The following is a 27,600-nucleotide window of genomic DNA, read 5'->3' as shown; positions in this document are numbered from 1 at the left end:
TCTTCTGGAGCTCTGCCCACCAGCCAATGAGAAGAGACCTCACCCCTCCCATCCACCACACGAGGATCTCTGGCTGGGAGTTTGGAGTTTATCTTCAGCAGCAGATGGAGACTATGTCAGCATGCTCCTGCCAGCTCCCGCCCCCTAGACACGGCCAGCACAGTACTGGTGAGTGGCGGCCTGGAGAGCCCTGAGGAGAGCGCTGGTTTAACCAGGGCCCTGTGGGGTCTCACTAGGGCTCTGTGGGGTCTAACAAGGCTGGTTAGACCCCACAGTGCCCTGGTGAGACCCCCCACAGGCCTGCTACCCTGGTGAGGCCTCCACAGAGCCCTGGTTTAGCTAGGCCTCTGCGGGGTCTCACCAGGGCTCTGTGGGGTCTCACCAGCCCTGGTTAAACCCCATAGAGCCCTGTTGGGACCCTACAGAGCCCTGGCGAGACCCTACAGAGCCATAGTGAGACCCTACAGAGCCCTTGCTTAACCAGGGCTCTGTGGGGTTTTACCAGGCTTTGTGTGGTCTAACCAGTCCCCACAGAGCCCTGGTGAGCCCTCACAGAGCCCTGGTTAAACCAGTGTGCTGTTTTTTTTTTCTGGGTGTTGGGGAGGTGAGATAAATTCCTGGGGGGGGGGGACCAAAGAAAATGTTTGCCCAGGGTCCGATCAGTATTAAAGACGGGCCTGCATAAAGGTTTACTCTGCTCTATATACTGTAAGTCTAGCAGAGTAAACCTTTACAGGATACCTGGCGGCACGCACGCAAACTACCTCTGGGTGCCAGCGCTGTGCTTGGTACTCCTCCTCTCCTCTAATGGGTTCCAACCCCGTCATACAGTGTCCAGCAATGGACAAAACTGAGAACGCAGTGCTGGATCTCAGTATTAGTAAAACTGAGGGGGTGACAGCGCACGTCCTGATTGGTTGATAAGAGACAACTGTAAAGCCTGCCAAAGAGAGAGTGAGACTGTCTCTCTTTGGTGGGCTTTACAGTTGACTTCAGACAGGATCAATTAAACAAACTGAGTTTGGTTTAAATAGTGTAAGTACCCAGCCAGTGCCATGGCAGAGTGTCCAAATAAAAAAAAGTACAAAATGCACCCATGTATGAAAGATGTGAAAAAAGACAGTTTGCAGCAGTGATTTCTCAATTGCCCACTGTGGGTTAAATGACTGTAAAAGACATGTTGAGGTGAGTTTAATATGTGTGACACTTTTAGAGTCAGGACAGTAGCCTGTGAAGCCACCTCCCTGAAATAAGTTTTTGCAGGTTGGGATGTCTGGTCTAATGACAGGTTTTTTATATATAATGAGAAAGGGCTGGCACCTCTGTCAAGTTTTAAAAAGCTGTATGTGTCCCGCTAGGGAGATCCAATCTCTCTGTCTTGGTGAAGGGAAATGGGAAGGGAAAACCCAAAATTATGAATTCTCACTAGAACAGGAACACACAGGGAGAATCTGGTACTGGTGACAACTGTCTAAAAGGGAGTTTTCCTCAATTTTGAGAAATTTCCTGCAACTTCCTGTTGTGGCTACAAAACAGGATGTTAAGGTAAATCTCCCGTTAAACACAGAAGACAAAAAAAAAAGCTGATAAGCGTTTTAGCACTATGAAATATTTAAATGCAGTATTTCATATGTAACTGAATTAAAGGAAGTAAAAATATGGTTTCTTTTTTATTCTTACACATAATAAATAAAATATATGCAAAACACACGTTAATGCACGCTACATGGACATTGCATGGATCAGAGCTTTGTGGTGCCATTCACTTTGAATGGCACCTCAATGCACTAAGACAATGCAGCTTTGATGTACATCCGTTACATCACACCACAAAATATGATAATGCACTATGGTTTATTGTAGTGTGCTGTGCGTTGGCAACCCACAAACTGAATTTGCTGCCTTTTATACAATTCACAGTTATGCAGGATACTACACATCTTAATGCACAGGAATAGACAAGTGTGAATGGGCCCTTAGAGAGTACAGTATATATGTCTATCTTTTTTAGGCACTCTAGGAGGGAATAAATAAAAAGTGTCTAAAGCCAACTTTATCTTAAAGGGGTTCTAAAGCCTCTGTTTTTTTTGCCTATATCTACTGCTGGCGAGCAGTAGATATAGGCAAAAAGTATTTTTTTTAAACCCGTTTTCACAGCGGTTTACCTCGTTATCGCTGAGCACTCCCGCGCCGAGAATAAGGAACTGCTCGTGTGGCCGCAAAGGTTCTAGGGGCGGGCGCATGCGCAGTTCGGATTCTCGGCCGGGAGACGAGCAGAGACACAAGGTAAGTCTATGGACGCGTGCACCCGCATGCAGACACCGCTGGATCAGAGGGACAGAGCAGTCAGCGCTGGATCGGAGAGCCGCCGCACCGCTGGAGGGACAGATGAAAACATGGGGAAAGAAGAAGATCGGAATAAGAGACATCATATAAGGTAAGTGCTAACATTAACATGGGGGGAGGGAAAAATGTTTTTGACTTTAATGTCATTTTAACTTTGTCTCAACTAGACATCTATTTCTAGATGTCTCAGCCAATCAGGTTTTAAATTTCCATTTTTTAGCTCTGTGAAAAAAAATTAACTATAGAAGCTAATTGGTTGCCATGAGCATCCACACCATTTAAATGTGAAGCTGTCTCAGACACTTTTTATTAAATCCCCCCAAGTGTGTCTCTCCTATAATCTTTCTAGTTCAACACCTTCACACAGTTGACAGGCCTCCACCACCTCTAGTACACGAAGTATGTAATTTTTAACAATCATCACAAATCTTACCTGTATTTAGGATGAGTAATAGCATAGATTATTGGATTGTGAATGGCAGATGCCTTTGCAATCACAGCAGGCACAGAGTTCATATATGGTGTTAACATGTTAGAATACCTGTAGAAGAATATGAAAAACAAGGACATTAAATATACATTACAAGTCATAAACCTTCATTAAGGCTTGCTCTCACCATATCCATTGAGCTGCCTTTTTCTGCACACCAACATACATGTATGATGTGAACAGGACACATCCAAATTGTTTTCTATATGCCCTGTTCACACTATACATGTGCGTTGGTGTGCAAAAAAACACAACTCAATGGGCATGGTGTGAACAAGCCCTTACCCTCTCTTGCTATTTTCTTCTATTACTTCGATGATGTTACTTTTTTATTTCTTTTATTTCATCTGACTGTGTTTGTCATGATATAGTGATAAATAGCCCAAGGTCTTATGATCCTGGACATTATTTACAATGCACCCAAGATGTGATGGTTCCTATGCTGAGGGACTCCACCTCAGGTTCTGGGACTTAGCTTGGTTGGTCACAGGTGCCTGATTGATGATAGTGGCTGTTGGAATATAGAAGTGTGTGTGTCGATGGAAAGGAAAAAGAGGGTCCAAAAGCAACAGCTGTGAGTGACGGGGTGAGTTAAAACTGCTGCTTTAAGCCAGGAAGCCCAATTCTTTTCTTTTTTTTTGCATTAGTTGCACCCCGGTAGGGAACAATTAAATTCCTTTTTATAAAAAAATAGATGTCAATAAGCAACCAAATAATAATGATTGAGACTGTTGCCTTTTCCCTTTTTTATATGGTAGGGATTTGTGTACTGCTGTTAAACTGCATGTAAATATCCTTGCTGGAAACCTGTGGACTGGGGAAGTTACCCTGAAAGTCTGAGGGGTCTATTCACAAAGCTGAATAGAGTCGAGTGAATGACCGATCATCGAAGGATCGGCCGAAACTACGGCCAGATCCTTCGGCAGCTTTGTGAATAGACCCCTGAGACTGTTTTTAACTGCAATTGCAGCTCTGAAGTCTTCAAGTCGGTTAGACTGTTATTTTCTGTTATACTGAAGAATCGCTGTTTAAGTTTTCCAGATGGTCAGTGAAGACGAATTTATGTTATTTTGCTGCTGTGAAGCTGTTTAAGTTAATAAACATTACTTTATTTGCAAAGCCTGTGTCCTGCAATTCTGCTGGATTCCCCTAACATAACAATGCTTGTAGAAATAAAATAAAAAAACATCCAATAGTAACCAGTAGACAAACTTAACAAACATAATTACATACAAACTCGTTTCAAGTTCATTCATACATGTGCATTTGTGTATGTATTATTGGCTTAATACTAAGGAACCCTTGGAAAAAAATACTTTATTTCCACCATTAAACATTCTTTCAAATATTGGAACAATAACTCCTATTAATTGTGTTATGCCAAAAAATAAAGTTATGAATAGTTTATATATACTCTACCCAGCGAAAGCCACCAATGCAACGATAGAATAGGGGGACCATGAAATCACATAAAGGAGGATGACGATGAGTGCAATCTTTGCCATCTTCCATTCATTCTTCATTTTCTGATACTGTTTGTGAGATTCCTTGTTGTCATCAGAACCGATTTTATGAACAGCCCTGTTATAGACAAGTGCAGGGTTTAACAGAAAGTATGAGACACCGTTCTTGTGCAAAATGGCAAAAGTGTGTCTGAATTTCTTTGTCTTTACACAGCTTGGTATTTTGTGACCCCCTACAGATTACAGTAAATTATCTTAATGTCTGCTTCTGGGCACTTGCTGTTCTAATGTGATTGTCAGCTACACAAGTCTTTGCAGTAGATTACAATTTGACTGATTTTCTATTTCTGCATTGTAGCAATAGCTAGTTTGGGAGACACAGGAGCAAGGCATTACCTGTGACAGACTTAATTGTTACAGCAGTAAAATGTCTTTTATTTTACACATTTAAAATGAAATGTTGACTTTTAACTTGTTTTCTACCATAAGCTTTTTTTCACCATTGCAGACTGTTACTGTCCTATCTCCTATAGGGAGTTTATTAAGCACCCATCATAGTAATTTAGGACTTGTACACTCAGATAATAGAAGAAGAAGAAGAAGCGCTTCTGATGTTACTTTCTGACCTCAAATGATCTGGCTATTCAATGCACTCCCTTTGAGTGACCACAAGGTGGAGCATACAGAATGAATAAATGTTGCACCATCACAGCCACTAAAACACTACAAGGAATCTTAGTTTTGCCCCAATGGAATACAGAGTAGGACTAGGCTACACAGTCTTAATTTTGAGAGATTTAACCACTTGGTGGGAGTCGTCTAGTCAAGTTAGAGCTAAAAATCGAGATCTCTGTTAGTCCAGCTGTGCTATTGAAATGGCTGATGATTCATCTTTAGAAGTAGCAAAGGATTGCTAAACAGATAGAACAAATGGGTCCCTATGGAGTAAGCTACACAAGTAGCATGTAGTATTGATCAGTCTTGTATGACTGCACAATGGTCCATTGATCCCAACAAGTTCCAACTGCTTGCGTAACTACTCCCAGAGGTAAATCGGTCTGCAAAATATTGAGTTGCACTCACTGTTTGGGTATTCTGCAAGGTGCACGCCCACTGCAGAATACAATAATCCATGCTGTTAGCGGGGCTGAACTAGACAAAACAGTCAGTGTATATCTAGCTATAGTCCTAGGTCTTCACACCTTAGCATTTTTGGGGTTGACAACAGGCAGCCCTAGCACAGGTTGGGTTTTGTGCCTTTTATATTTCTCTTTGTTGTAGAACTTGTAGAAATCTGTGCAATAGCCCTCAAAAATTCAGAAGACTGGGGCAGGGCTAGAAGGTTCTGGAAGAGGTTTCAGACCAGTGGGTACAGAATATACCATATATTAGGAGGTCTTTGCTATCGTAGTCAATGATACACTTTATGTCTCTCCATTTTCATCCAGTGCATTTTATATATAGTCTGAGGGGAATTTATCAAAACCGGAGCAGACAAAATCTGGAGCAGCTGTGTATGGCAACCAATCAGCTTCTCTGTTTCAATCTTAACTCAACAAATTGAAGAGAGAAGCTGATTGGTTGCCATGGGCAACTGCTCCAGATTCTATCTTCTCTAGTTTTGATAAATTCCTCTCTCTGTCTTTTTCCATTGTATGTATATTTTTGGCCTTGGTGTCTCAGGGTTGCAGTGCACATATTGTGAGCATGCATCAAGCAACATTTTGCCACCTGCATATACAGTCACATCTGAACTCCTATATTGCACTTATCTGGCAAATTTCCAGACTCTTTTGCTATTCCCCCATCTTTGTAGTGTTAATGAATATATCCTATAGAATTCTATAGGCCCTTAAAGTGACACTAAAATCAGAAGTTAAATCTTAAAAATGCATTTAAGTACCTTAACTATTAAAAAAATGTTTTATCTTATTTGGTTATCACTCACCTGTAGATCCTCAAATCATCTCTGAATTGGTGTTGACACTGTCCTTCCTACTGGAGGGTGGCTACTTTTGTTCCCCATGGTCCCTATGTGTGTTGTAAAGTAGCCACCCTCCAAGCTTACTCCCATGATAAACTACAGTCTCATGTTAAATTTACTAATTTGTATTGAGATTGTAGTCCATCACGGGAGCAAACTTGAAGCGGTGGCTACTTTACAACACACACAGGACCATAAGGAACATAAGTAGCCACCCTCCAGAAGGAAGGACATTGGAAGCACTAATTCAGAGATGATTTGAGGATCTACAGCTGAGTGATACACAAATAAGACACACATTTGTTAAATAGTTGAAGTACTTGAATGCATTTTTAAGATTTAACTTCTGATTTTTAGGGGGTGATTTACTAACCTAAACACACACACACACCAGGTGTGTGTGATTTTCACACAGCAAAACGTATTTATCAACCAAAAAGTCTCTAAAAGCATATTTCCACTAATGCCATATATGGAAAAATCATGCACATGATGCATATATAATGCTGCTTCACAGTTTAGACAAAAATGGTTAGCTCATGCATTTACATTCCTGCATTCATCAACGCAAGCAACATAACATAGAGCTAATTTACACCACATTACCTTGCAATTCATTGCAGGGCTTTGCACAACACACCTGCTGGGTGTGTACACACTACAAAGGTGTTTCGATTCCTCCCATAGATCATGCTGGGAGGGAACACACTACAGAGGTGTATACACGTTCTTGGTGTGTTTAAAAGGTTAGTAAATCAACCCCTTAGTGTCACTTTAAGGACCTATAGAATTCTATAGGATATATTCATTAACACTACAAAGATGGGGGAATAGCAAAAGAGTCTGCAAATTTGCCAGATAAGTGCAATATGAATAAAAACCTCATAGTTCTAGCCGACCTGTGACAATGAGACTGTCACAGGTCGGCTCAGTAGATCGGGAGGTGAGCGAACACATACCGGGTTCGCTCACCTCTCGATCCTGTCACGGCTCTCTGCCGTGACAGGGGGAGGGGCTGGATTCCCCTCTCCCCGCTCCGATCTGCCAGCACTGACTGGCAGAACGGACGGGGCAGGTACAGCTGGCTCTGCCTTTAGATAGGCAGAGCCAGCTGTCACTACCGCAGCTGAGCGGATCTCGACGTCGGGATCCACTCCGGCGTCTCAGTATACCGCGAGCTACAGCTCGCGGTATATTGAGCTTAGGGTAACGGGAGGACGCTAGCTTGTGTCCTCCCGTTACCCTAAGGAGACCTATGGGGAAAAACACTGACCCCATAGTTCTCCTTTAAGGAATTTGGTGATTCCATATAAAGCATTTTGCACAACTAATGTTTATTGCACCCATATTTTACCATTGAGATAATTATTCTTGATGGTGAATGCCGTTGTCAGTACTCAGACACTGTGTTTTTGTTGGATGCAGCTAAAAAATGAGTATTTAAGAAGGCTTCAAAAGTCAAAATGTCTAGGTATATTAACACCTGCTTTAGAGATCGATGTATGTAAGCTATGTGCTTTACATCAGTTACGCACAGCTGTACATGTACTGAAGCATAGGATGCTGGAAAAAATTCAACCTTGTATTGAGTATTAAACATGTATCTTCTAGTTCACAGAGCACAGCAGGTTCCCTGCTGGGGGACAGGAGAATCGAGCAGAAAGAAGTTCACATTTCATTGGTTTGAAGGTCCTTATAATTATTTAGCTCTATATAATAGTTTTGTCTCACTCCTTGTATATGCACAATATGGAAATCAATTGTTGATATTATAGCGACCTAATGATATAGTAAAGGCAATCACCTGTTAGTGTTCTTGATGGCCTTAAAAATATAGATATAGCAATAGATTATAACAAAAAGAGGGATGAAGAAGACGAAGCAGAAGAGGAGCATGGTGTAGGCTCTAACAGAGGGTGTAAAGGTCATATAGTCCCATGTGCATGATGTTAGGAGGCCTTCAGGCACATAAGCACCTAGAGAAGAGAAAAGTAACATTATATAGAAACTAACCAAGATTACAACCAAGCACAATCAAAAAAGAGAACATTCTGGTAAACATTAGAAAACAAAAATGTATTTAAAGTACTGTATATGTGAGCCCTAACAATGGACTTCTCTTATTTTCTCCATTTTGGTCTGTTAAATATACCACTAAAACCATTTTGGATAAGCGTAAACAAAAAAAAATACCTGTTGATCGGAACAGGAAACCAAGTTGTGTACTATGCACTCTGTATCACAATCCCCACTTGCTCTTAGAACATTACCTGCTGCCTTGAGTCATCATGTTCTATACAGTGTATAGAACGTGAAGACACTGAGGGACATTCCCCTGCTGGAGCGGAGGAAGAGACAGGCTGGAGGGAGCAGTCTAAGAGCAAGATTGTGGTTCTGGTGAGTATATTTTTGTTATTTTAGCTCCCTATACAAAACGAGCACTTAACCCTTGCAGTGTGAGGGTAGCCCCACTTCAAAGGTTAAGATTTTATTTATTATTGCCTGGAGTTATGCTTTAACACACTTGTTTAAGTGTGACAACACTGCTCCTCCATAGGTACAATGCAGTGAGTGAGGGTTGTCATCCTAGGACAGAAAGTGTGTTTCTGGCAGGATAAAATGGACAAAGAAAGCCTTCAAAAAGGAATCTAATTCTAAGCTCTCGTAAGCCATTACATGCTTTGGGTTTATATACACTTTCATGTTAGATTGTGGAGCAAAGCATTTTTGGAAACATTGTAAGGACTCAATATTCAAATAAATATTCAAATAAATGTAAATCAATAGCAACATAAGGATACTCTGTTTCCCAATAAGAAAAAGGAAAATAACAGCCTGCAGCCCTCACTTTCATAATAACGGGTCATAAGTATAGATGGGTTAATAAAAATTTAGAGCACAATAGTTGGTATTTATAATGTAATATTTAGATATGGAATTAGTTTCTACTGAGGCTCCTATTTTTTATTTTAAAACCGCTTCCTAGCCATTTAATGCTTGGCAGGTAAAGGGTTAGCCCCAACAGAACACTGCACAAGCTTATGAATGATGATCGCCAAATGACCTTGGTACAGTAATTCACAATGACCATCAAGTGATTCAAGTATGACGTGCAAAGTCTTCTAGATGGCAATACAAAGAATGAGAACATGCAAAAACAGATTCCATTTACTGAGGATTTTGTTTTGTTTTTTTTTGCCTTTTTTTAACCACCTCATTACCAGCATGTTACAGCCTTTCATTAACAGGCCATTTTTTATTTCTGTGATAGTTTGACTGACGATTACTAATTCAAGCAACACTGTACCCAAATTAAATTTATATCATTCTTTTGTAGACAAATAGAGCTTTCTTTTGGTGGTATTTAGTAACCATTTTGTTTTCCTATCTAAAGGAAAAAAGACCAACATTTTTTAAAGAGAAACTTGTTTCCGTAACTTTCTGTTATAAAACATATAAAAAAGTCTTTATAAATCTTCTTTTATGAATTTAGACTAAAATGTATTTTATAGGGGAGGGGGTGTATCATATAGGGGTGATATGTACAGACAAGGTGTTTATTGTACGGCGGAAGGGGGGGGTCATACTTGCACTTGTATCTACATGCAAATGTAGGCGCCCCCCTAATCCTCAGAGGCATAGCATAAACCCCCATAGGGCAGAGAGGGCTGACTTTTCCTTCTCAGGAGCAGATCCTAGGCCAGTGAAAGGATGTGCAATCAAAGAAAGGTTCCCTGCGAGTCACCTTAAGTACGTTTTTAAATACTTTATTGTAGAACTCATAACTGGGAGAGAGTATATAGGGCTTAGGACATCCATCACAAAAATAGTTAAAAACAGACTGCAGACTCGTCAGTTCCCTTTATACAGTGCAGAATCAATAGGAGCCATCCAGCTTCTCTGGTTATCTTACTCAATCAGCATCAGACCCCTCCAGGGTCCACATGTAAAGCCTCCTCCTTGCTTGAGGCCTAGGCAACATTTCCTGCACTTGAGCATTCCCACTCCCAGGCCAAGCCCAGGGGCAGGCTGGAACTAAACTAAGCACATGACAATCCCATGAGTATATATGCAGTACTGCATTCACCATTGGCCATAAATCCCCCAATGATTGGCTGGTAAGCCACACACATTCATAATGTTTCCCAATTGGCTATCCCACACTGCAGCAGGGTCACACCCCACTCAGGCAGGTACAATCAATTTCAGAACTGAAATTAACCAGATAAATGCCAACTACTGAAACATAAGGCAAATTTGTGGTATAACAGGCCGGGTTCAGTACACAAGCAGACAGTAGTAGTAGTATAGGAGCAGGGAGAAACGTAGTCGGAGAACAAGCCAAGGTCAGTAGCCAAAGGTATCGGGTATGAAGCAGAAGACGATGAAAGAAGTTGTTAAATCTGCAGTCAAAAGTCGGTACACAGGTAGCAGTATGAGAGGATTGTATCACCGTAGGTGCAGGAAGCAAGATATTGAGAGGAGCACAATATTCTGGCAAACAGGAAGTGCAGAGGCGTGTCTTAAATAGGAGGTTCTAGGGAGGAGCAAGGAGTTCAAAGTTCAGCAGAAACTAGGTTTAACTGAGGATTACACATGAGAGCAGGCAATGAACTCTCCAAGTTTTCAAGGTGGCTCTTCAGGTAGCGCCACCGCCAGACACAGCAAGAGCCCTGGGTTCAGATCCTAGCACTATAGCTCTGGCAACACTAAATTTCTAGTAGCCACTCCACAAAAGGTAGTAAGGGCTACACTAGCTTAAATGAGCCTGAGATCTGCTAGCACCATTTATTCCACCTGTTTAGCTCCAAGTTTACTTCCACCTGTGCCAACTGTGCTAACAGAGGCAGCTTCAGACCTGTCTCTATCTGCTTCTCCTGATCCAACTCCAAACATGCATCCAACTGTGCCACCTGATCCTGTTCCAAATTCTGTCCTGTACCAATATCCATTATTCTGCGTCATCATCTTATATCACCTAATCTGTTTACCTAATAAAGTTTACCGACACAAATACATACCCTTGAGAGTAGAATCATCTGTCCAGGAGAGACATGGCAGAAGAATGGGAGGGCTGGTTTTATGTAAACACAGCCAGTGTTTACACGTGTGATCTCTGTGATTAGTTCACAGCAATCACAAGGCACAGGCACTTTAATTGCCACTTGGGATGTTGTCTGTGATATGTGTGCGCGCACACAACCCCTTACAGTTACAGCTGCCTCGATCAGCTGTTTAAATATGATGGCTAATTGTGAGGTGGTTGAGGTTTTCTTTTAATGTATTGTTCTCTTTTCACTGCATTAGCCAGTTGCTTTTTCCACTGATTTTAGTTTTTTTCTATTTAATGTTTTATTTTCTTAAGAACCATTTTACAAATTTGTTCTGGAAAGCCATGGGTAAAATATTATCTGCAGGTTTCCCAGTGTGTATTCGGAACAGTTTAATGTACTGTAAGTCCCCTTTCACTAGACCAAATGCACAATGTACTATAATGTAGTGTGGAAATAATGGCATGAGTTAGTGAAAGTTAATGTTCCCTGCGCAAAAGGGAAAAAAAGAGCTAATTCAAGCTTGTTTTTCTGGTAGTGATCAAAAGTGCATTCATACTGGTACAAAATGTACAAACAACAAATCTTCAAACTGTCTGATTTCTAAGAGTGATCCTAGATCTAGAAGATCATTCCCATTTTGTTATGGTTACTTACCTACTACGCTCCAGCATCGGCGCCTTTTCATTCTTCCGCTGCCATGGACACTTCTGTGTTTCACTCAGTGTCATGGCCGCGTCATGTGATCCATCACATAACAGGAAAATATATTTAAACTTGAGTGGAGCATACTGTTGCCGCTCGAGCATCAGTTTGAATGCTACTCCAGCTCCCTGTACCAGTGCAAATCATGTTAACAGTGCAAACTTTTCTAGCTATGCATTCTTGTTATCAGTACAACCTTGCTAACAGTGCAGCCTTGCTATTAGTACTATCTTGCTACCAGCAAACTTTGCTACCAGTGCAACCTTGCTACCACTGCAGCCTTTCTATTAGTACAACCAGGTTACCAGTACCTCTTGCTAACATTGCACCACTGCTACCAGAATTTAACAAAGACTTGGCTGCATCCTTGCACCCCTGATAGTTCTGTTGCCTTTGCCTTGGGTAGTCTCCACTGAAAACTACTATCTGAGTCTTTGCTGGGTCATTCCTGCACTCTTCACTCCAGAATTACCTTGGATTCCAGCTGCACCATGTCCTATGCTTCTCTCATATTCTAGCTCACTTGCACCCACCCTCCTCCACATCCATGAATACCAGATGAGTGACCTGGGGGTACCTTGCAGCTAACTTAAACCTCTAATAAGGTTAGAACACCATCTATCCCTTAGGCTCCACTCCAAGGGAAAACAGGGACTTTGAGGAAATGGGTCTATAACATCAGCCTATGACACTTCAAATAATTGCTAGAAACATCATATAATATAATTTTCAGTATTGAATAGCTGTCCTAAAACCATTAGATTAAACCGTGGATCTTCTACCTGCCCCACTGCGTTGTGGGCTGTGGGGCAGGTACTTAATAAATGCCTGCTTTGCGTAGCTTAAAGAAGAACTCTGGTCAACCAAAAAAATGTATCCTTGCAGTGGGGTACCCTGGCACGGCAAGGGTTAAGTGCTCATTTTGTCTAGGGGGCTCAAATAAAGCTGTATTACTCACCTGATCCCCCATCCCGCTGGTTCCCTCAGGGCTGCTAGAGTGATCCCCCGAGGCTCTTCTTCCTACAGTGGTCTAATGAACACTGAGGTTATCACATGTTATGCAGGTCCATTGACAGAGGTGAGGGTGCCGAGGGACATTACATAGCCGGGAGAGAGGTGAGCCCTGACCACTGCAAGACCGAGCATCATATGAGTAACACAAATCAAATCTTTAAAGTGACATTAAACCCTCAAATTTTTAACATAAGCCAATACTGTAATGTGTGCCTTACTGTAATCCATGGTTGTTTCCCTTCTCTTTGCTGCTCTTCCTTTTAAATCCATATCTCTTCTCATGCTCGGGGTGAACTTCCCTTTGCAGCTGACTGCCTCTTCCTGTAGTGCTGGCTCAGGTTGTGAACCTACACACAGACACCATGTATCCATTTCAGAGACAAGGCAGTCTGCTGCAAAACAGAAGTTCTGCCCAGCATGAGAACAGATACGGATTTAAAAGTAAGAGCAGGAAAGAGAAGGGAAACTACCATGGATTACAGTAAGGCACACATTACAGTATTGTTTTATGTTAAAAAATCTGAAGGTTTAATGTCACTAACTTCCTTCTTTTTTTTTTTTTTTAAACAGCGACAGGGTCATGGGAGATAAACCAAATTTTCTAAAATACCTCCTTAGATATACAGTATGTAGACTCCTGCTTTGCGGTACTACACAATGGTGTATTCATTTGAATGGGCTGCCTATCGAATCATAACACACTAAAAAAGGTGCTCTCTTCTGTGGCATTGGAAGAATAAGGAGGCACCATTATAACTAGAAATCACGGGCCCCATACAAAATTTTGCTATGGGGCCCTGTGATTTCTAGTTACGCCCCTGCACCAATGCATGAGTGTAGTAGGTAAGTAGCAGGGACGTGCGGTCAATATTATGGAGGAAAAAACTGTCAGCTAAAAGACTCAAGCTGACAGCTTTTTCTCCATTCAGACTGGCTTGTAACAGGTTACACAGCAGGGAAGGCCTCACCACTGTATAACCTGTCATGGACGGAGAGCGGCCTGTGGCTTCCCCACTGCTTGTGTAACCTAATGTAGTGAGGCCAGAGCTGCAACAACCTCTACATTGTGTTAGAGGCTTGATGTCACGTACCTTGGTGTGAGCCTGAGCTGACGAGGAAGGTCTTCCTTGCAGCTCTCGTCTGAGCCCCACTGGAGATGGAACAGTAGTTGTACAGACAGAGAGGGGCACGAGTGCCTGTGGCTGGTATGACTGCTTGACACACTGGTTAGGCTGATGCTGACAACAGGATGTCAGAGGCAGCTGGTGGTCGATGGCAGATCAAACGACACTTATGTGAGGAGCTGAAGAGTAGTCAGGAACAAGCCAGATCGTTAACATGCGGTCAGCGTGGTACATAAGCAGGAGACAGAAGCGAAGTCAGGAGCAGGCTGGGTCATAAATTTGCGAGCAGGATGGTTCCAGATCAGGAAGCAGAAGAATGGTCAGGGACGAGCCGAGGTCACAAGGCAGGCAGCAAGCAGGCAGAGTCAGGAATTCAGCTGGGTCAAAAGGATATCAGGAGCGGAATCACAGATGCAGAGTACTGCTGAAGATCCCTCAGCAAGTTGCAGATGCAGGAGCCATCTTTAAATAGCCCGCCTGGCGCCAAAGACAGGTGTGTGCACGCTACTTGCATGTGCCCGTTGCTGCGCATGCACATAAGCATCGTTTTCGCGCATTGGCATTACTAGCACAGTGGCGCCTAATACGCCCATGCGCAGAAGCTGTACTATGGCTGCTGACTGATGTACCCTGACACTTGAGCTCTGTGGATGGTTTGGACCAATGGCAAGGCGCCATTGGTCCAAGCTGTCCAATAAATAAACGAAAAAAACCCCACTGAGGACATTGATCTCGATGCCTCACCAGTGGTGAGCAAGTGAGGGACAGGGAGGCACCTCCCTTCTCCCTCCTCCACACATAGCTTGGTGCTAGGTTGTTGGCAGACTGGGGGCGGGGATGGGGCAAGCAGAGAGCATGCCTCACCCAGCATGGAACTGACTGCACGTCACTGGTAAGTAGCCATAACAAGGGGAATGATCTTTAAGAGTCCACCAACTCAATAAAACAAAGCGTTCCCTGTGTGACTTATATCTTATCTGAACATTTCTTTAGTAGTTTCATTGTAGTAGTTAATCTACTTTGTCATAGTGGTTAACTCCAAATCTTTACATTTAATACAAAATATTGAAGGGCAGGCATGTACAAATTTAAAAGTTAATTTAAAAAAAAAAAAAATCTGCAAAAAATAACAAAGAAACAAACCTCAAATATGTCCCCACTGATAAATACAGCACCAAAACCCAAATTTAAACCTAGTTATAAAATCACAGACAAGAAGATCAGGAAAAACCACAGTTGTTGTCTGTTGAATCACAATGGGAAACAACTTCACTTTTCATCCGGGTTCCTTTATTTCAGTTTTTACTAGGTAGGTAATTATGACGTTAAATATTCAAAATAACCTAGACTACATTTTAAATGACATGCTTTGAATTATATGGTAACACTTATCCCCACTCTCTGCAGATACAGTGAACTGTTGCACAGATGCACACTTCTAATTAATTAATTAATTGTGAAATTAATTGCACTGAATTGTCACTCTAAGGCTGTGTAATTATTTTTTTTTTATTTTTTGTCATGTTCTTGGTTTTATCCTCTCTTCTGTTTCAACTAGGTAAAATTTAAAACAAATACAATTACTTTTATGAAGGAATGTTCTTTTAAAGACACTTAGTTTTTGCACTTTCTTAAAATAAATGACAAGCCAATAATCTTATATGACAGGCAAGTTATGTTTTACTCTTAAGAAAGCGCTGTGAGTCCTAATTCATATTATCTGTTCAAAGCAGTCATCCAGACTTACTCCAACCAAAGAAGGGAGGAAGGCTCCAGGCCAAAGCGTACAGCCAAACACCTAAAAGGATTAACACTGCCCTCTTCTTGGACATCACTCCAATGGAGGCAAGCGGTCGGGTGATTACGAAATACCTATCCACAGCAATCACCATCAGTGTAATCATTGATGTGATCCCAAACAGGGCGCCACAGAAAGCATATAACTCACATCCTAGAATAAGAAAAAAAAAAAGGAATTAAATGTTCTCAGCAAGAAATCATATTCTTTGTATCAAATCACATGTGGCACATTGACAAGAGTTCTACAATGTATAATAAAAGTTGTTCTGTGAGCAGCCCAGCCTAGTCCTAGTTGTACTTAAGAAGTACATTTATTTAGTTACACTTATACAATAAACAAATGCAGGCAGTAATCCATAGCAGCCAATCAGATATCATATTTAAGCTACTCATTCCTCATTCCTGATTGGCTGCTCTCTCTTAATAAACTACTGATGTTTGCACTGTGCTATTGAAAAGAACCAGTCAAATTGGGGATTTAAAAATGATTATTCCTACTCTTAAATCTAGTCAAAATGTTGCCTTTTTGTGCTCATTCGTGTAAAAATCAAAACTTCTGTCAAGTTATTGTCAAGTTAATGTTGCTGTCTGTGTCCTCATGTGGGAGAAATTAGAGAGTGTGTTGTTACAAAATGATAATAAATGTGCTTTTGTTGCTATCTATGTCTCCATTAGGCTGATGTCACATCTCCTCTCTGTTGGGTCTGTGCTCAGGAGCATGCCAGTACAATGTATGCAGCAGTGAGGTGCGGTACCTTCGCTTCTTGGTGAGCCCTAGCCCCACCCCCAGCACACCCAGTCCTGTCCCAGCATGTCAAAGCTCCACCCATATCCCACAGAAGCCCCATCCCGACGAAGGGAGGAGACAGGGAGGAGCCACCCTATCCCTCACTTGCTCGTCACTGCTGAGGCATCGAGATCGATGGCCTCAGTGGTTTTTTTTTCCTTTTTTTGATTGGACAGCTTGGACCAATGGCGCTTTCCCTGCTGTGTAACCTGTTACAAGCCGATTTGAATGGAGAAAAAGCTGTCAGCTTCAGACTTCAAGCTGACAGTTTTTTTCCTCCATACTACTAGGTGAGGCTCTGGTAACAATAAATAGGCTGTTCACTTTGCAAGATAATTTTCTCTTGGGTTAGGGAATGGGGTGAAAATTCACTTTGCAAAGAATACCCAATCACAAGTAAGGAACATTAAAGTTGCACATGATTGGATAATGGAAGTTTGAAAATCAACCACATTAAATGAAAATAGCTATCAGGATACTCACCAATGCATATCATGTCCTGGAGTGCCCCTGAGCACTACTCATTGCAGATAGAAAGCTACACCAGCAGCAACAGAGAGCAGTGGGGATGTCAGGGTGGCAGGTTATTCAGCTGAAGGAAGACAGGCTGAAGGGGCCTCCAAAACACCCAGCAGGCTGCCCTACATAGTGGAGTAAATCTCTCAGCAAGGAGGGGAGTGAACTGTAAAAAAGGGAGCAGCAGTAAATGCTTCTTTTGTATATTTATTATAAAATATCCCTTCACTATTTAAGATGTTGAGAGTGTCTCTGTAAACTACTAGAATGGTTCAGCCGTATCGTTATAGGGACCGTTCACACCATAAGCCTTCGGGTTGTGCTGGACATTTTTTTTAGCGCAACCTGAATGTAGGACAGCTTACATTCAGGCCTTGTCAAGGGTGGGCATAGTTCACACCAATGTGTTTCAGTGGTGTGTGCTTAAAAAAAAAAAAATTCATTAGGACATACAGTACTTATTTTAAGCACACCACAGTGAGACTACTGCATCGCACCATGGTGCGCCCAGATAACTTATTGAAATGTCACTTGTGACATTTCAATAAAGTTTTAACAAAAAAAGGAAACGGTGCAATGTGGCTCAATTGAGCACGTCAGCACTGTCCGGGCACACCCACACCAGCAATACATTTTTTTACGGCCCCTAGATTATCACTAATTAGACTGGGTTTACAGCGTTTAATTGAATTCGGTTTTGTTTTTACAGTACAGCAAACTTTAAATTTTTGTGCTATGGATATGTTGGTTGAGGCACTGGAAGTACTCCAATGGGCAGAGAGAATGGCTGGCTTTATGCAAATGAGGCAAGATAGGACTTGGCTTGTGGCTGAACCTCTGGAATGGATTTGATAACTGGAATATTACTGTGTATATCCAAAATATTACTGGAAGTGCACAGAATATTACTGGATATTGAGTTCTTATAGGTATATTAAGCGCCAGAGATTGTTGATCCACAGAATATCTGATTGCCTTATGGGATCAGGAAGGAATTGTTTCCCCTATTGGGGCAAATTGAACTTTGCTTAATAGTGTTTTTTTTGCCTTCCTCTGGATCAACAGTGGGTAATTGTGGGCATAGCTTTCTGCTTTAGGTTTTTTCTTTCTTTTTTTCCTCCTTCTCTTATCTCTATAGGTTGAACTCAATGGACTTGTGTTTTTTTTTTCAACTTGAGTAACTATGTGTGTTATTTTTGTGGTTAGGGCAGAGTCCTTGGGAGGGCAAAGACCTTCCCAAAATGAGTTATTTAACCCCTAGGTTTAACATTTACTATTATTTCCTTCTTAGTGAGGATATCTACAGTGCCCCTTTCTGATCAGTATTTCATTCTAGCTCTGGGTTGGGCTGTCTTTTCAGGATTGTGAGCTCCCACGAGCAGGGTCCTCCTATCTCTTCTGTATTAGATTTGATTGTAACTGTACTGTCTCTTTTGTAAAGCACAGTGCAAACTGTAGGCACTATATAAATCATGTATTATAACACTACAGATCTCCATACACTTCAGAATCGGGACCCGCAACTATAATGTGTCATCCTATGGATTGTCAAATGGATAAATTTAATTCTCATCTACTCTTTTGTAAAGCACAGTGCAAACTATTGGTGCTATATAAATCATGTATTATAACACTACAAATCTTCATACACTTCAGAATGGGGACCCGCAACTATAATGTGTCATCCTATGGATTGTCAAATGGATACATTTCATTCTCATCTACTTTTTTGTGACTATTTCAGCAGGTTTGCCCATTATTTCATACAGGTCAATTTAGTGGTCTCAAGCCCTAAATCGCTGACCTACAGTATGCCAGGAGAGTTTATTGAGCACTTTTGCATATTCTTCTCTTTCAGAAGTGATTTGTAATAACAATTACTCCACTGGCACTTTTAATAATGAAATCATGTCATTGTTAAAAATTGTAACAAGGGTGGGCTATCATATTCAGAGTTTCACTGGAAAAGGTTACTAAGACTACAGCTAAGAGAACACTGTGAAAATTCCACACTGTGATGAGGATGACCTACTTTCCCATTGACCATGCTCAGTATTTTCATTCAATCTTGTTCAATCCGTTATTTACCTTTCTCTCCGAAGATCCATCGTTTATGTAGGCTTGCTGCAAAAAACACTGGTGCCTGAGTTATGGACATGAAGAAGTCACTAATAGCTAGGTTGATAATGAACATGTTGGCTGGAGATCGAAGACTCCTACTCCTATGTAGAAAAAAAGATTGAGGTTTTATTAATGCAAAGCTGTGATGACCAGTAAAACCAGCTGCCAAGTGATGGAAGAGAAATTGAATTTAGTCCATATTAGCTTGCACTGCTCAGCAGCATTTAATTATCCGGCCTAGGTTCAGCTACTGCCCTACTGCATGCTCTCTTCTATCCTCTGCAGGAAATTAACAGTGACCTCCTTCACTGATTTTCTGGATTTAGGTGATGTTGAGCTTGGGGATCAGGGGCATTTTCTACACTTGATGAGATTAAGTCTGACTACTAAATATGGAGATTACACATTCTGATTAGATAATGCATCAGTTGTTTCTTCAGATCTTCATGACAACCCCTGGCTTCAGATTTGACAAAAAAGTACACTCATGAACTTCATGAAATAATCAGGGTTTATGATAAAGTGCATAAAGTCCCACTAGATTACTTTTATTATGCAACCCTCTATTGTGAGACCTTATATGATATAAATGAACATATTTATAGTGTTGCAGTGTTACTTCCATAGTGATTTACAGACCACATAGAGCCATCTGTTTCATGACCTGAAAGGGAGCTTAGTAGCTCATGGCTCTATAACATTCATATGGCCCTGCACATACTAGGGTCAGGTTTAACTGGAATTAGGCTTAAAAAACAGCATGTTTATAGATTCTGAGTTGAAATCCCAGCAAGCATAGGGATACTATTTTAAATTGTTCCACAATGCTAGGATTTTTGGTACATATCTATAACATAAGTAAACTATTCATTATTCAATCCGAGCAGCTGTGCTGAGCACAACCTTTATTTACTTGTTTTCTTTGTTTGCTTGTCTGTAAACCAAAAAACATTTAAAATAAAAAGTATTTTGAAAAAAATAAAATTGGTGGACACTGAATCCACAACGCCAGTGTTGCAAGATCGCAGTCCTAACTGCTGAGCCATACTATGTTACTATACTATATTCTCTTTTTTCATATTTACCTTGAATGAAGTGACCTTTTCCTTGGCCAAGCCGAGTCACTATAATTGCTAACCTTCCATGCAGAATATACTCACCTTGTTCAGTGTTTCCTCCCGACACAGCTGTGACATGAGGGCAAATGTGAGGAATTGCTGAGCATTGTGGGGGACCAAGAAGATTGACACTGCCGGACATGCTGGGCTTTAAGTGACACTAAACTCAGAAGTTGAACCTTAAAAATACATTCAACTACCTTAACTAATAACAAAAGTGTATCTTATTTGTGTATCACTCAGCTGTAGATCCTCAAATCTTCTCCAAATTCATGATGACACTGTCCTTCCCTCTGGAGGGTGGCTACTTTTGTTCCCATATGGTCCCTGTGTGTGTTGTAAAGTAGCCACCGCTCCAAGCTCACTCCCATGATGGATAAAAATCTGTAAGAGATCCCCTGTAACTGCGCATGCGCCAAGTGCGCATTGCCGTACTAGCGAGAAACACGCTATTCCACGCATGCGCAGAAGATCACCTCCAGCCATGCAAAAGCGCGCCACAATGGCGCACAGGAAGTGGCACATCAACCTAACTACTTCCCATATATAAACCCGGCTCGAGCACCACCATATTGCTGGATTCTCTTTCAGCTCTCCCGTGTTTCTGTATTTCTGTGATATTCTTCTTGGCTTGCTTTGACCCGGATTGGACCTGACGATTCTTGCTTGCTGCCTGCTCCCGACCTCGGATTTGATTACTGGACTTTGATTTTGCCTGACCCCTCTGTACTGTGATTGCTCGATTAGATCTGACCCCGGCTTGATTACTTGGATATCGGCTTTCACGGTGTCATCACCACTGGCACTCGTGCCACTCGCTGTCTACTTGGACTCTGTCCCCAACCTCAGAGTCCTCGGGAAACGAGGTGCAAGGGAGGCCTCCTCACACTCAGTCTCTAACCAGGTATGTGATACAATCTCATTTTTAGTTAACTAATTTGTATTGAGATTATATTCCATTACAGGAGCAAGCTTGTATCACTTTACAACACACACAGGGACCATGGGGAACAAACGTAGCCACACTCCAGAAGGAGGGACAGTGGAAGCACCAATTCAGAGATGATTTGAGGATCTAAAGCCGAGTGATGCACAAATCAGCTATATTTTTTGTTATTAATTAAGGTACTTGAATGCATTTAGGTTTAACTACAGAGTTTAGTGTCACTTTAAACTGAGAATTTCTTTTGAACAGAGTAATGTTCTTGTGGTGAGGACAGTGGGAAAGGTTAGTGGTCATACTTTGTTTTACAGGTAGACCTGTTTGCATTTTTGTTTTTTATTTTTTTACAGGTCTATTGGTGAGGTCTCTGGTGCCCTATGCTGTGTGTGGAAGAGTGCTTGCATATTATCAGTGACAGTGGTGATTTCCGATGCTAAGAACAGGTTGAGAAGCCTGCCTGTACAATTCTGTTACTCACACAGGCTTCACAGGCAGCAGCCAGACACCCTTGTGGAGGCACGGAAAGCCTCCAACACTCCTTGATGTGTCAGAGGTTGAAGAAAACTATAGCTCTGTTATTAACGAAAGGTGAAAACAAATTGCTATTGCAAGGTTATCATCAATAAGAGAAAATGTCAAACATTTTATTTCTGTGTTATCTGACAACTTAGGGGTCTATTCACTAAGCTGCCGAGGGCAGCCGAGTGAACAACCGACCCCAAGTGAAGTGAGCCGAACACTGTTCGGCTATTCACTTCAGGCTGGTACGGCTGATTTCAGCCGTACATTGGCTGAAATCAGCCGTACATTGGCTGAAATCAGCCGTACATCGGCTTGCTTCACATGGCTTCAGGTGGACCCGAAGTGCAGAAGGAGTTCGACTCAGCCGATCCAACATCTGGATCGGCTGAGCCGAACCTCCGGCAGGCTACTCACTGCTGTTCGGCCTATTCTTATAGATGCCAACAGCAGTGAGTGAATAGCCGAATGCCGCTGAGCGGCATTCGGCTCGGCTATTCTGCTCGGTCCGAGCAGAACAGAAAAATAGTTTAAAAAGGTAAAAAAAAGTAAATAGAAAACGATTGTGCGGAGCTAGCAGTGACAGCTAGCTCCACCCAATAGTTTCCTATTGTCCGGCGGCTCTGCTGCCGTCAAAAAGTAAAAAAAAAAAATTATCCCGGGCGCTCTGGGAGCCTCCTGCTCCCGGCCGCCCAGGAGAGAAACACTGCTGTGTCTTTCTTTTTCTTTATTCTGACACGAGCGATGTCAGAATAGAAAAAAAAAAAATAATTCCCATTGAAATGCATTGCTACATTACTATTGGCTATTAAATTTGCAATAGCCAATATTAAACTAGCATTGTACCCGCCCTCTGCTGATGGACCTGATGGAGAACTGCAGCAGAGGGCGGGTACAATGTTAGTTTACTATTGGCTATTGCAAATTAAAATAGCCAATAGCAATGCATTTCAATGGGAATTTTTTTTTTTCTGACATTGCTCGTGTCAGAATAAAGAAAAAAAAGAAACAGCAGTGTTTCTCTCCTTGGCGGCCGGAAGCAGGAGACTCCCGCGGCGCCAGGGAGAGTTAGCTGTTTGGAGATCAGTGTCCCTGGTTAGCAGGTAACCAGGGACGCTGATCTCTCTGCAAGTGGCCGGAGCCAGCCGTAAGATCACGACTGGCTCCGCCCACCGGCTTTTTTGATGCATATGCGTTTGGCCCGACTGAGCCACTCGGCCACATTCGGGAGCTGTACGGGCTATGGTGAATAGCCCGTACAGCACCCCTTTGGTTCTACTGAACCAAAGGGGTCCTGGGGCCGAAGCTGGCCGAAGGATCGGCCGAAGCTACGGCTAGATCCTTCGGCAGCTTCGTGAATAGACCCCTTAATGTATATTAGGACATTCTAGTATTGAGTCAATGTGCATTGGACAAGATGTAGAAAGTTCTGACTTTACAACAATCTGCCCATATACATTTAATGTCACTTTACTAAATAATCACCACCATTAGTGGTTTTTCCAAAATTTTAGCAGTCAAGGGCAGACATTTGGGTTTTACAAACCGCTACCATCTGATATTTCCAGCTTTGGGTTTGAGCGACCAGAACCATCTGGAAAAAAATGACCAGCACCACCTCACATGCCAAAGACTTGAAAGGACCACTTGGCAATCATCTGCTACATTGATTGTGCTTGCTCTGTATAGTATAGAAGTGGAGGACCTGGACAAGAAAGGGGCAGGATGTGGCACTGCAGAAAACCCGCGAGGGGGACTGGCTGTGCAATTTGGCAATTTGAAAAAAATTGTTAGCTACCCCAGCTCATGGTGCATGAAAAGCGGAGACAATGTGCAGCACAGATGTGCCACAACACACACCTGAACTGCTTAGTAGAAACAACGAGGGCAGAGAGGCCTCAGTACTGCTCTCAAAGTGTAGTTCCAATTTTGCTCTCAAATTTATAAAAACTACACTATATGTTTGTTATGTGTTCCCATTCACGCAGCATACCTAGAAATAATTTTCAGAATATATTTCTTACCTAGATCTTTCTTTGGTAAAGGCTTTTGTGCAGATTCCAAGCTACTCTGAGCAGTTTGAAAGTGACATAAAGGGGCAAAATGAGGGACGGACTGAGCTTTCTTTCATTTAACCCCTTTGTTAGGACACACAGTATTCAAGTCTAGTTTACTAGTTAACCTGACACAGCGCCATCCTTAACATTACATAAAGTGTAAAGCACTTAAAATGGCAGACATTTTTTAATATTTTTTTTAAATTATGTTAAGTTTTTTAAGATATACTATGTGAATGAGAATGTGTAACACAATATTAAATGGACATTATCCCAGATTGGCAGCAAAAGTGGATACACTTTAATCTTATCAAGCACAGCCATCTTGAGATGGCCACTTTGTGCCACAAACTGTATACTTTAGAGAGCTATGCTGTATTCCTGCCACGCACTATAGATCCCAGCCAAGCACTGAGATACCATTATTAGATATTTTATAGGAGACTGAACTGACAAAGCCATGGTGCAAACCTGCCATTATTTCCCATGTGCTTTGCTTGTCCCTGTTCTATGTTAATGAAGTTGAGTAAAAATTAGATAGTGCCTGATAGTGTCCTGCAAAAGCAGTACTGCTTGCTAAACTCCTCTGCATTACACAAACTCTAGACTCTTTTGTAAACCAAGATGAATGTAGGTTACCTGGCCCACAGAGTTAATGTTCTAAGCACATTTCAGAGTGCTGTTTCAATCAGATTTTCTTAATCTGATTAGCATTTAGGGTAAAGTCAGATGATATTTAATACAGGAAAATGGATGATGTAAATCCAACAAGACATAATATAATTAGTTTGATTTTTTTTCACTGCTTTTTAAAGTTTCTATAATTCTCATCAAACAAAAAGCATGCAACAAAATTAGCTTGCACATAATAGAATAATACAAATCATATTCTGCATTATAAAATAAAAAGGTTGCTGTCTTCTATATGGTGTTATCTTATATATCCATTAAAGATTAACTCTGGGCACATGTAAAAAAAAACACCAATGAATGCAGTTCTGTATTCATAAGGAAAATTCTGAAATGTATTTTAAACGCAACCACCGTAAGTGCCTGAATCTTAATACTAGAGCTGCCCATACCTCTCTGTCTGAGCTCTGCTGTACAAGCTGTAAAAGGTCACCAGTATGCTGCTGATTCTTTATTGCCCAATTCCAGACTGTTGGCAGGGAGACTGCCAGGCTGCTCTAATTGCAGTAATAGTCAGTAGTCAGGTCAGCAACCTGGCTGTGCTGTCCCGCAGAGCTCTGTAAATCTCAGGATTGGCAGGACAAAAGGGAAAACTATATATCAACTGTGTATTTAAGTGTTTGCCTGGATTTGAGTGTTAGTTGTTGCTAATACTTAAAGGACAACTATGGGGTTAGGGCTTTTCCCCATAGTTCTCCTAAGGGTAACGGGAGGACACAAACTAGCGTCCTGCCGTCACACACAGCTCAGTTTACCTGCGAGCTTCGGCTCGCGGTATACTGAGACGCCGCAGCCGCACCGGATCCCGGCTAGAACTATGAGGCTGAGTGAGAATCACTCGCCTCATAGTTCTCCATTAACTCAAATGAATGTTTAGTTCATGCCAAACGTTCCATGCCACTTTAACATTGGGGTGACTTTTGACTGGCTCCAGAGTGGCACATGTCAGTACCTGGAGAATGCATAGATGACCAGGAAGTTACCCAGCATTCCTGTTATTCCTACTGCCAGGATCACAGCTCCAATTGTATAGTGAACATGATCTGGGGCATCAACTGTAGGGAAGACATGGTGAACTTCTTCTTTTGATGGTTCCTAGGTAAGACATTAAAAGGGAGAATATTTAAAGAATCTTATAAAACTCAGTACAATTATCAAGCAATTTTTTGGTACAGAGGTAATATGTTACTTGGTATATAGCAATGTTTAGAGCCAGTAAAATAATTTACTATGATATAGAAAATACAATACATTCAGACAAATTTTAAATAAACTATTACAGGTGGCACTGTAAAGCGCAGTCTAAGTTGTTGAAACAGTCTTTTCATTTATAGAAGAACTCTAGGCAGAATAAAACCTATACCGTGAATTGGGGCTACCCCAGCACTGCAAGAGTTAAGTGCTAATTTTCTTCTAGGGTGCAAAAATTGGAAAGACATACTCACCTGAAAACTCAGTCCCGCTGGCTGCTAGACCGACTCCTGCACAGCCTATGTCACCCTCTCCTCTCCAGTGGTGGAATGTCCCTCTGCACCCTCATGTCTAATACACTGTATTAGATTTTATGACTCATGGTAAATTAGACACCGGAGCGGAGGGGGACAAGATGCTGCAGGGGCCAGTTTAGCCGCTAAACAGGACTGAGGATAATTTTACACCCTAGATGAAAATGAGCACTTAACTCTTGTAGTGCAGGGGTAGCCCCAATGCACAGTTTAGGTTTTATTCTGCCTAGCATTCTTCTTTTATTGGGATTGTAAAAGGGGATTGATTTGCTAAAGAATAAGGACTGTTCACGTAAAGTGAACAACGTTCAGCTGTATTTACTTCAATCATCCAATCATGTGCCTGCAAAAATCCTGTTTTTTGTAAACGCGCTTGCATATGATTGGGTATTTAAAACTGACCTCCAGGTATGAATAATTACGCACACTTACACTGGGCCAAGCTGAACCAACTGTAAAGCACTGTAGACTCTGGAGCTGACAGCGATATTCTGGGTCCTGTATGGCACTGTGCTGAGTGGCTTTCCCTTTGCTCTGGAAACAGAGGAAATTGCTCACTCAGCACAGTGGAAATCCAGAGAATGCCTAATATTTGTTGCAATGAATTCAAGGCGTACTCTCATTAGATAAGGGGCAGAACATGATGTCACCATCCACTGCTGCTGCCGATTACATTTCCAGCCCTAAAGGAGATATTTATAGCAAATCATGTAGAGATCAATTTGGTTACAGTATCTTTTAGAACCCAATCAAATCCTTGTCCTATTCTAAGCGCTGATGAAGGGGAGGTTTGTTGTCCGCAAAAATGCATTGGCTGTTATTTGGTAGAATTGTGAACAACCAAAGGCACTTTTGGGGTCATTCACCTTTTGGGTTGGTGCCTTTTATTTGTGAAAATTAAATTTAGGCATTCTCCTTTATTAAAGATTTAGTTTAACAGACTGAAAATGAGAGACGGAGTTTCTGCAAGACATAGGGGTGGTCAGACCGTACCATACGCTCGGCCAGGATCTGACAGCCGGTGCCTCTATCTCCCCTCACTGCTCTTCCGTTCTGTCACAGCGGCTCCGACACATCCCCCCTCCCCCCCGCGGCTGAAGTGCTCTTTCACTTCCCTCTTTCACTCTGTACTATGTGTCCCCAGTTATAAATGAATGAACAGGATGTGATTTTACATCACCTCCCGTTCATTCATGATTTTTTCAATGGGGAGAAGCACTCTGTACAGAGGCTCCTCCCCATTCAGAAACTGCTTGATAGTAAATATTTTCTTATTTCTTATAATGAATTTTCCATTCATTTAGAATAGAGGCTGCAGAAAAAAATGATTGAAGACTATGTGTCCTCAATTTCTTTTTCTATTTTAA

At 41.7% G+C, this 27,600-nt stretch overlaps 1 protein-coding gene across 1 annotated transcript in view; it reads right to left on the bottom strand.

Moving 5' to 3' along the window:
* The window catches only part of LOC108798211 (melanopsin-A-like), a 57,089-nt gene that overhangs the window by 20,119 nt on the left and 9,370 nt on the right, over positions 1–27,600 (bottom strand). Inside the window, exons 2-8 of the mRNA XM_018569942.1 lie at positions 26,666–26,767; positions 25,681–25,823; positions 19,369–19,502; positions 15,925–16,128; positions 8,088–8,259; positions 4,256–4,417; positions 2,780–2,887 (exon numbers count right to left, since the gene is read on the bottom strand). Coding sequence (XP_018425444.1) covers positions 2,780–2,887; positions 4,256–4,417; positions 8,088–8,259; positions 15,925–16,128; positions 19,369–19,502; positions 25,681–25,823; positions 26,666–26,767 — 1,025 coding nt within the window. The remainder of the gene's footprint in view (positions 1–2,779; positions 2,888–4,255; positions 4,418–8,087; positions 8,260–15,924; positions 16,129–19,368; positions 19,503–25,680; positions 25,824–26,665; positions 26,768–27,600) is intronic.

The sequence above is a fragment of the Nanorana parkeri genome, unplaced genomic scaffold (assembly GCF_000935625.1).
Source record: "Nanorana parkeri isolate BGI_ZX_2015 unplaced genomic scaffold, ASM93562v1 scaffold1429, whole genome shotgun sequence".
In the NCBI taxonomy this organism is placed as follows: Eukaryota; Metazoa; Chordata; class Amphibia; order Anura; family Dicroglossidae; genus Nanorana; species Nanorana parkeri.
The sequence above is the reverse complement of the archived record's forward strand: the minus strand, read 5'-3'. Positions and strand labels throughout refer to the sequence as shown.